The 10686-nt window shown below is 40.9% G+C and overlaps 2 protein-coding genes across 4 annotated transcripts in view; one reads left to right on the top strand and one right to left on the bottom strand.

The window, feature by feature from the left end:
• Nucleotides 1-249: 249 nt before the first annotated feature.
• LOC118367932 (ribonuclease P protein subunit p38) lies at nucleotides 250-2201 on the bottom strand. Of its 2 annotated transcripts, none has more exons than XM_052495568.1 (2): nucleotides 1939-2201; nucleotides 250-1454 (listed from the first exon to the last, which is right to left on the bottom strand). In XM_052495568.1, exon 2 carries the CDS (start codon nucleotides 1446-1448, stop codon nucleotides 585-587), a length of 864 nt encoding a protein of 287 aa, XP_052351528.1. In that variant the 5' UTR covers nucleotides 1449-1454; nucleotides 1939-2201; the 3' UTR covers nucleotides 250-584. The 2 variants fall into 2 exon arrangements, with proteins under 2 accessions (XP_052351528.1, XP_052351527.1); XM_052495567.1 differs by having other exon boundaries at nucleotides 2008-2199.
• Nucleotides 2202-2694: 493 nt separating this feature from the next.
• The window catches only part of LOC118367937 (acyl-CoA-binding domain-containing protein 7-like), an 81884-nt gene continuing 73892 nt past the window's right edge, over nucleotides 2695-10686 (top strand). The window contains exons 1-4 of one of the 2 annotated variants that reach the window (XM_035751682.1): nucleotides 2695-2865; nucleotides 4502-4619; nucleotides 4981-5043; nucleotides 8771-9081. In XM_035751682.1, the coding sequence (XP_035607575.1) occupies nucleotides 2854-2865; nucleotides 4502-4619; nucleotides 4981-5043; nucleotides 8771-8838 (261 nt within the window). In that variant the 5' untranslated portion in view covers nucleotides 2695-2853 and the 3' untranslated portion in view covers nucleotides 8839-9081. Of the gene's footprint in view, nucleotides 2866-4501; nucleotides 4620-4980; nucleotides 5044-8770; nucleotides 9082-10686 lie in introns of those variants that run through there. The other variant, XM_052495562.1, reaches the window with a different exon arrangement.

Genomic DNA, 10686 nt, shown 5'->3' with positions numbered 1-10686 from the left:
TAGAGATGACTGAAATAGAACTGATGGCCAAAACCGTGAATCTGAGTCAGCCATGTGTTTATTAGTCCCAGGGGCACCTTGAGTGTTGGATCTGTTGTGGATGTGTACTTCAACTTGTTTGAATTTGAGCACGAGACAGTTTTTGATACAATGCAGATACCCCAAGTGAGAGCACCCAAAGTCCTTGCCTTATTTAAACATGTTTAAAATATATATATATATCAATGTGTAGTTTTGAAAGGACACACCTTTCTCTAACTGAAAAACAGTATTTTTATTGAACTCCTTGGCAGGCTGTAAAAGAAATGAGGAATTAGAACCAGCAGTGTTTAAACAGGACCTCATCCAAATACTGAATATGTTTCAAATACTCACGCAAGCTATACCAGCATGATGGAATAAACTCATCTAGACTTTAAAAGATACATCTGAGTGTGCTGTCTAATATTTCATTTAAGTCCTCCATGGGATTTTGGGAGTGTTTCCTCCAGATTGGTAGTAGAGATCACCTCCAATCAGCATCCAGGGCTGCCTACACTACTGTTTCATGTCATCTTTTGTACATAAATTGCTTCTACTTTTTCTTACTTTGGTTTCCGTATTTTATAGGGGTTCGGGATAATCTTTTTCACTTTAAGAGGCTGAAGTACGCAGGATGGACATTCTGTAATGTCTGGAGAAATGTCTTCAATTTTCTGTTTTTGGCGTCTTGTCTCGTCTACCTTTTCCAACCCCATTTGCCCTGCAGCTGTTACCTCTTCCTCTCCTACCTGCCCCTCAACTGTTACACCTGTTTCACTGGGAGGGCTTGGTATCCAGGCAACCTGCAGAGCAGGCACTCTGGGTATAATGGCTTCCACAGTGTCGGAGAACGTCCCATCCTCGTTCCTATCCCCTTGTCTGAATCCCAGTGCCAGGACGCACTTCAGCCCCAGCAGTCCCGCCACACTCTCACTGAGACGCGGCACCTGGCATGCCGCCACGCCCCGCGTCCGGCACAGCGCTATCAGGTGGCTCGTCATGTGCGGCGGTTTGACCGACTTGCACACAAGCACCAGCCGGAGCTGGTTCCTCTCCAGAGCCTTGGTGACTTCATTGATGCCCATGGCCAGCTGCCTCCTAGCGGCTACGTCAGTCCAGCCTTGCTCTCTGGGTTTAACAGGACATTCCGGTGTTACAGTGTCAAGGGTTATCTGTGGGGGCTCAGCTACCGAATCATCTCCTGTAGGTGGGTTCTTATTTCTCTTTTTCCCCCACTGTCGAAACCCTTTCACCTCTTTCTTTTCCAGGCCAGTTGCTGACAGTTTGCTCTTCAGAGTGTCCAGGATGAAGTGTACATCATCACTCTGCAGCGGGCTCCATTGCAGTCTGTAGGGGGAGTTCAGGGACGTCTTAGCTGGGATCTGCTTCTTCCGCTCCTTTTTTGACACTTTGCCTGGAGTGGCCATCTTTATCTGGAGTGAAGAAAGGAGGAATTCACATGAACTGCTGACTCAACTCCCATGTTATCACATTTACCTGCATTCTATTGCTCTAGTTCTGTGGGGTAGACTCATTGAATGTTAATTCACAGTAGTGAATGAGGGATGATGCTGGGGTGGGGCTTAAACCCTGTTAGCACAGTACAACCTTTGCCATAAAAACTAACACCAAAAACACACACACATATATATATATATATATCACTACAGCCTTTGGCTATGAGGGTAGATCTTCCATCAGATTACATTGTCAGATAAAGTAAAATACGGGCTCTGTACTGTGGTCCTCTAACCTGTATGTAAAGGTAGTAAGTTCGCCCTGTAACAATGTTTCCCCCTCTGTCACTACTACACATCACTTAGCTAGCTAGTTGGCTAACTAGTTATTCAGCGACAGACACATTTCCCTTCATGTCTATAGATATAGCGAGTAGTTTTAACAAGTTAGCAAACAAACCTATATTAAACATATCGAGCTGACAAACTGCCATAGTTACATATATACCCACAGTCGTCGGGTTTTTACCTCAATTATAACAATTAAAAAAGCAGCTGTCGGTCAGTGCGCACAACTAATGTGCTGTGTCCATGGGCGCAGCCATATTGTATGTCTGCGGTTGATGACGTTTCAACATAGCCACGCCCCTCAAACGCTCAAATAGCTAATCTATTTGGCCGCGAGCAAAAGGCCACTAAACAATCTTATATTATATTAACAATTTACTAAGAAAAACCAAAGCCACTTAATAACAATAGCTACAAAGCATATGACCCATCAGAACCACTGGAAACCACTGGATGCTACCAAGCCTTCAGTCTCCTGAATCAGACCCTCAGATGCACAGTCTTCTGAATCAGAACCACAGACTGCTGAATTAAAACTGAGTGGAGTCCAGCTGAGCTCCAGTAGGATGGCAGCCTACCATCTCTCATCCTCCATGAATCACTGTTTCTACATCCAAATGACATAATATATATGTTTACCTAACACTGCCTCCAAATGCTAAACATGCCACAAATTCAATCCAAGTGAATTGTCCCTATATCAGAATATTAATTGACCTACAAAATCCATTTTATACAGTATGATTTGGTCATGAAACGCGCAAAATCCAATATTGACTTGCATTGATGCGAGTGTCCTTTTTAAATCTTATTTTATTTTAGCGTCCTTCACGCGCCACGTCCAGCACGTTTGGTCAGCCAATCAGCTGTCTATCCACCCCACTGCGGTCCGGACTCCGGAGGCGTTGACGGATATTTACTGTAATCTCCCAGCCTGTTACAGCTGCAGTCAGAGCTATTCACACAGCCGAGAGGACACTTTGGGATAATACTACCTACAGTAGCCTACGGAGTTGAACTTTGCGAGATGTCTCTTCAGGTAGGCTATGGTTTCCCTGCACACTTGGCGGACACATCTATCTAAGTGATGAGTCGATCTAGATAACAGGGTTAGGCCTACGTTTTTATAAGAGATGCGATTGGTCGACTGATGTGGTAGCTGGTGGTAGGTAGGCTTGTACATACACATATAGACTACGTTTACCGTTATGTTATTTATTTACTGAGTCATGGCTGTATATTGTTTTAAATGCGTATGAAATTTAGAGCTCGATTTGCTGCCCATCTCGGAATGATGCGCAAGGATGCAGGGGTGTATTGGATACCAGCTGCCGTCATCAACAGAGGCCCTTGAGATCAAATATTAATGTTTCTACAGACTAAGTATGTAGTGCCGTCACGCTTCCAAGACCAATAATAGCTAGGCTACTTACTGTATGTATGTACTACGTATTATAATTAAGCAATAATGTTTTTTCTGTGCTGCTCCCACTATGTACAAAGCACATTTTGCAGCGTTAAATCAACACTTAAAGAGTTAATTGTATCACTATCTCAGAGTATATATGGTCCCACTCTACAGAGTGTAAAAAGTACTATAACACTTAAATGTAACACTCCGAAAGTGTAAATAATTAACACTGCATTAAACTTGTCAGTGTTACTCAAATGTAACACTATGAGATAATAAATTGTGTTATTTCTGTTCAACACTAGTGTTGATCAAGAGTTAACTCCTATTAGTGTTAAACAAAAACACTGTTACACTGTTTTGGGTTTAAAGCCCAATTTGCATGTTTCACATGGTGCCTTTTCTTTTTGAGGGAATGGTAGTTACCACCCATGACTCCATTTGTTAGTGACAGAGACATTGTTGTTGAATTATTTCATTTTAAAGGCCTGTGGCTTTCACCAAAGAATTACCTAGACTGTAATCGCTGCCAAAGGTGCATCAACAAAGTACTGAGTAAAGGGTCTGAATACTTATGTAAATGTGATATCTGTTTTTTATTTTTTATAAATGTGCACAAATGTCAAAAACCTGTTTTCACTTTGTCATTGTGGGGTATTGTGTGTAGATTGATGAGAGGTGAAATTATTTAATCAATTTTAGAGTAAGGCTGCAACGTAACAAAATGTGAAAAAAGTGAAGGGGTCTGAATACTTTCCGAATGTACTGTACACCCCATTTTTATTTTGGTTGTACATTCATTTGATCTTACTACAATGTAAGTTGGCCCAAAACCAACCAGAAGAAAGTTGAAACAACCAGATGATTTTACAGGGTCAACCTTCTTCTGGTTGGTTTTGAGCCAACTTAACATTACACTGTAGTCAGATTGAATGAATGTACAACCAAATAGTATTTTTGATTTATTAAAACTGAATGTGGAACATAAATTAGTTTGGGGGTTTCCTTTTTGATAAGATGAATGTGCCCATTGTCCTATTTAGCCTTGCTGTTTTTTTTTATTGGAGATCTGTGTAAAGTAGATTATTCATGTGAACAAATTGGCATCGACAGGTCTAAATGGAATAAGGACCCATTGTTTGGCTGCTCAGTAGTGGGCAGTAATAGGCTGTAGTGCTGTAGATTAGGTTACATTCTGGAGTTTCTGTGCTGTATCGTTTTTCTATCTGTCCCTTTCCCTCCATTCTTCCATCTCTCTATGCAGGCAGAGTTTGAGCGAGTAGCAGATGATGTGAAGAAGGTGAAGTCCAGACCTTCAGACCAGGAGCTGCTGGACATGTATGGTCTGTATAAGCAGGCCATATTTGGAGACATCAACATTGGTATGGAATTTTCTTGGTGCCACTTAAAACATGCTAATTGAAATACATCATTGTACAGAACATACACAAGTGAAAGGACCATTATATGGAGAGAATAACAATTATTTTAGCAAATTCTGGGTAGATATGGTGCTCATCTCCCAGATATAAGAAAACTGCTTTCCAAAATGGCTATATCAGATAGTATTGTATAGTATTGTATATATTGTATAGTATTGGATAGTATTGTATATATTGGTAGGACAATAGAACATAAAGCCTAACCTTATAAATCTGGTCTGGTTCATCTGAAGTTCTCTTCATTTTTTTTTTACCAGTCACCACTGATGTCCTAAATACTGTCCTCTCTTGTTCTCCACAGACAAGCCAGGCATGTTAGACATGAAGGGAAAAGCCAAGTGGGAGGCCTGGGATTCTAGGAAAGGTAAAATAAAAAGATGTTGTCTTCTCTCAGAATGTAAAAAAGGAATCTCCTCCACGATAGCCCTCCATCCTATACCCTTGTTTTAGTCTTTGGAACATTCTAATCAATGATGAACATTTAGTGAACAGAATGCTACAGCAAGGGGTAATGATAACCCCCATCTAGAGATTGCAGCCTTCAATGCCAAGTACAATCACCATTTTTTAAAACATTTTACCTTTATTTTACTAGGCAAGTCAGTTAAGAACAAATTCTTATTTTCAATGACGGCCTGGGAACAGTGGGTTAACTGCCTGTTCAGGGGCAGAACGACAGATTTGTACCTTGTCAGCTCGGGGGTTTGAACTAGTCCAACGCTCAAACCACTAGGCTACCCTGCCCCCCGATGGAGGGTTGATATGCTACGCGAGCGCAGGTGCGCATTGACGACTAGGAGTGGAAAAGCGGTTATCGGATTGGAAAACCTGATGCACCGTGGGCGGTGGGAAAATCTACCATGTTATACACAACGTCTACTGGTCGTTGCACACCTGTGCTGAAATACCTATGAAACCGGCATTATGTATCTGTTACTGTGCCTGCTCTTTACTCCATGTCATCCTGGATTAAATAGGCTGAATGATCAATGGGTGAGTGAATTATCTTCGCGTTGTGCCCTACAATTTACAATTCGCAAACACTCCGACGAGACCACCAGGAACTTGGTCTCTCTCTGCAATTACATGTGTACCACTCTCAAACGCAACTGGACCTACACTTGATGGCATACTTCCAAAATCTCAAACTATTGAATTACTTTTTTTATGTGTTGAAAAACTCAGTTTGTTTTATTGACAATGGTGCTGGCTTCGCCAAGTCCTCACGTATTGGGCAATTGAGATATATTGTTGTGCTTTTATTGATGATCTCTGGTAATGTGAGACCAAACCCTGGGCCGGTAGACTCTATGCAATCTTTACCGACTCCCCTATGATTTTAAAAAGAGAGCAGTTTTAGGCCTCTGGTGGTTTCATCAGAAACTTGGCTAAAGAAATGTCAAATAACTGGATTTCTATTGATGGATACACGGTTTTTAGAACGGATCGGATTAGTAAAGGACGGGGGGTTTCAATTTACGTTAAATCCAAGTTTAACGCCTCTGAAATTCTCTCGATTACCATAGCCAAACATTTTGAATTGCTTGCGGTTAAAGTGAACATATATAAGGACTCCCACATCACTGTAGTCGGCTGCTACAGACCGCCCTCGGCTTCGGAAGACGCTCTTAACTCTCTTTCTGATGTCCTGCACAAGCTAAATGACCCCAAATTCATTATTTTAGAAGATTTGAACTGGAACATGCTTACATCTGTATCTGACTCTTTTAAAGGACTGTGTGACTCTCTGAATCTCGCTCAATTAATGAATGCGCCTACAAGACCGAATCCCAGAGCACCTAACAAATCAACGCTATCGGACACTATTCTAACGAATACCCCTCACAAATACACATCGACTGGGATATTCTGTAATGATGTTACTAATCACTGTGCAATTGCTTGTTAGAAATACAAAAGTGACCAAACCCCGCTGTATTTTTAAAATACATTTTAGACAGTTTGATGAGCAAGCTTTCGTTCTTACATGATCTGTACCATAATATTGACAGTAAGTCTGATTCCCGATGTTGACACTGCCTGGGACTATTTTTACAAGATATTTGTGATAAGCATACCCCTGTGAAGAAATGTGGAAGGAACAATCCCTGGTTTTCAGAAAACTTAGCAGAATTAATTAGAAAGAGAAATCTATTGGGCTCAAGCTAGACATACAAATGCTCCTGTTGACTGGGCCTCCTTCAGAGCCTAAGAAACAAATGCCCAGGAAGTCCGAATCAGATTACTATTTAAATGTAGTCACAAAGAACCTAAACAACCCTATCAAGTTCTGGAAGCGAATCAATTCAGTGTCAGGTTCTAATGTATCCCCTGGCCTTCCTGACCATTTAATGATAGATTCTAATGAAGTGAAGGATACAGCCCATATTGTAGGGGTTTTAACAAGCACTTCATATCTGCTGGTTCAGTTTTTGATAATGGTGGGTCCCAGGCCTCTGTTACAGTCAACTATTATATAGGCCCTCGTGAACCATTTTAACTTTGAGCCTGTCTGTTATACTGAGGTCTATGAAGCATTAAAGGCTATAGACACTAAAAAGTTTGCAGATCCAGACAACCTGGATCCTTACCTCTTAAAGATAGCAGCTGGTATTATTACTGAACCTGTTGCTCACACTTGAGTCTCTTGACCAATTCCACACCCAGCATTTTGAAATCCGCTAGTGAATCCCTAGTGAACTCGTAGTTTCAAAAAACTCTTAATTGAAAATAACATACTGAGTGAGGTTCAGTCTGGCTTTAGATCAGGGCACAGCACCACAACTGCAGCTATGACAGTGGGTGGCAAATGACATCATTAATGCACTTGATAAAAAGCAACATTGTGCTGCTCTGTTTGTGGATTTATCAAAGGCCTTTGATTCAGTTGACGATGAACTATTGCTCGCTAGACTCAGAAACATTGGTCTCAGTGAAGGGGCAGTAAATTGGTTTAGGAACTATCTTTCTGACAGAACACAATGTGTATATACAGACAATCACAAGTCTAGCTTTCTTGAGATTAATAGAGGTGTGCCCCAGGATTCCATTTTAGCTCCTTTGTATTAATGATTTGGGAAATGGGATGCAACCAGCAAAGTTCCATCTATATGCAGATGATACAGTTATATATTCATGTACTCCTTCTCTGGTTGAAGAGCTCCAGACTGCTTTCAGTCACTGCAGGCCTCCCTTTATGGCCTCAAACTGGTCTTGAATATACAAAAAACTAAATGAATGACCTTTACCAGAGCTAGAACTCTGCCAGAGAATGTTAGCAGTGTCACATCTGGTGGCTTATCCATTGAAAAGTGTCATCCTACATACCTTTGCATGGTTGGATGACAAGTTGTCCTTTAAAGTTCATGTGGATAATCTTGTGACAAAGCTTAAATTTAAATTGGGTTTTTATCTTAGTAATAAGGCTTGCTTCCCGCTTATGGTTAGAAAGAAGCTTGTTCAGGCCACTTTTCTTTCTGTAATTGATTATGGTGACTTGTTGTATATGCATGCAACCTCCGTCTTACAGAGACTGGACTCTGTTTATCATGCATCCTTGCGCTTTATTACAAATGCCAAGTCACTCACCCACCATTACACATTGTACCAAATGGTGGGTTGGACCTCACTTTATATGCACAGAAATATCCATTTGTATGTGTTCATCTACAAAGCCCTTTTTGGTAAACTCCCTCTGTAGTCTGGTCTCCTTCACCACCAGCAGTTACCATTCCTGGTCTGCTAGGTGGTTTAAAAGTCCCCAGGACATTCACAGTATTAGGCAAGACTGCCTTCTCTTCTTGTGCACCAGATGCATGGAATAATCTCCAATCCATGCTTCATCTAGATATGTTAGTGCCACTGAATTAATTTAAAATATTGACGGGAGACTCTGTTACGGAGGAGTAAGTGCTTTTTTTAGTCTGGATCATGTTGTTGTATTCTTGTATGTTTGAATTCTGTAGTGTGATTGTTGCTGCCTTCTTGGCCAGGTCTCCCTTGAAAAGGAGACTCTGGGTCTCAATGGGCTTTTACTGGTTAAATAAAGGTTAAATAAATGTAAATGTTGTATTTGTGTTCTTATTTTCTAGGTATGTCCAAGGAGGATGCCATGACAGCTTACATCTCACTTGCTAAGGAGATCATCAGCAAATACTAATATGATGATGAAGTCGTATCCAGGGTGTGACTAGAAATGGTTATTATGAGGAGAGCTGTATCTCATTCAGCCACAAGCCATAGGTTATGAGAAGCTACTGCACGAGGAACATGATTCATTTTTTTCTCCTTAGATTAAACATTCTTGACTTTTAAAATGTGGAGTTTTTTTAATTTGATACCAACCCCTATGCACTTTTGGGATGTTGAATTTATGATTTAATAAAACATTGTTTTAAATTACGCTCAGTCTATTTTATTTGTAGATGTATGATGATAAATGAGGGCAATATTCTATATTTTATATGTTCCTGTCTTCTTACCTCTAAAGATGACACACACACACTATTGAGATATCAACACGGAGTGATTCATTAACAATGCAAAAGCTCACTAAACATGAAAACATAATGAACAGTGTTTCCCATAACATTATTTGATCAAATAATGAGTTTAAAAGGGTAGCTCTCACTCACTTACTCAGACAAGTAATGTCCCCACCACCACCCCCTATAGCTCTGCGGCCCTCCTTATAAATATCTCTGCTATTAAGTCCTGTTGGCCACCACAAGACCTGCAGGGCTAGTTTGCAGCCTAGGTTGAAAATAAGTCATTATTTTTAACCTAGTTAACCTAGGTTGCAGCTAAGAACTTTAACAACAACAATCAGTCGTATATTGCACAAATCTGGCCTTTATGGAAAAGTGGCAAGAAGAAAGCCCTTTCTTAAAGATATCCATAAAAAGTGTTGTTTAAAGTTTGCCACAAGCCACCTGGGAGACACACCAAACATGTGGAAGAAGGTGCTCTGGTCAGATGAAACCAAAATTGAACTTTTTGGCAACAATGCAAAACGTTATGTTTGGTGTAAAAGCAACACAGCTCATCACTCTGAACACACCATCCCCACTGTCAAACATGGTGGTGGCAGCATCATGGTTTGGGCCTGCTTTTCTTCAGCAGGGACAGGGAAGACGGTTCAAATTGATGGGAAGATGGATGGAGCCAAATACAGGACCATTCTGGAAGAAAACCTGATGGAGTCTGCAAAAGACCTGAGACTGGGACGGAGATTTGTCTTCCAACAAGACAATGATCCAAAACAAAGCAAAATCTACAATGGAATGGTTCAAAAATAAACATATCCAGGTGTTAGAATGGCCAAGTCAAAGTCCAGACCTGAATCCAATTGAGAATCTGTGGAAAGAACTGAAAACTGCTGTTCACAAATGCTCTCCATCCAACCTCACTGATCTCGAGCTGTTTTGCAAGGAGGAATGGGAAAAAAAATTCAGTCTCTCGATGTGCAAAACTGATAGACATACCCCAGGCGCTACAAAGTATTAACTTAAGGGGGCTGAATAATTTTGCATGCCCAATTTTTCAGTTTTTGATTTGTTAAAAAAGTTTGAAATATCCAATAAATGTCGTTCCACTTCATGATTGTGTCCCACTTGTTGTTGATTCTTCACAAAAAAATACAGTTTTATATCTTTATGTTTGAAGCCTGAAATGTGGCAAAAGGTCGCAAAGTTCAAGGGGGCCGAATACTTTCGAAAGGCACTGTATATGAATCAAACACACTTCATCATGTAGCCAATAACACTGTTCTCTGTTTTCCTTTGATTAGGTGAGTTAAGTGTCAGTGAGCCTGCCGCGTGAATACAAAGACTTAGACAACAGTTGTTCCCTGAGGATGGAGAGGAACGGGTCTGTGAAGCAGGAGACTAGAAGTGTTGGCTCCTATAGCGAGGAAGAGAAGAAGCTGTTGGCTGCCATGGTGTTTGAGAAGGGGGAACTGGAGCTGACTGGCTCTCTGGTGATGGAGGTGACTGAGGATCTACAGTAA

This window comes from Oncorhynchus keta, chromosome 34 (genome assembly GCF_023373465.1).
Source record: "Oncorhynchus keta strain PuntledgeMale-10-30-2019 chromosome 34, Oket_V2, whole genome shotgun sequence".
In the NCBI taxonomy this organism is placed as follows: domain Eukaryota; kingdom Metazoa; phylum Chordata; class Actinopteri; order Salmoniformes; family Salmonidae; genus Oncorhynchus; species Oncorhynchus keta.
The sequence above is the reverse complement of the archived record's forward strand: the minus strand, read 5'-3'. Positions and strand labels throughout refer to the sequence as shown.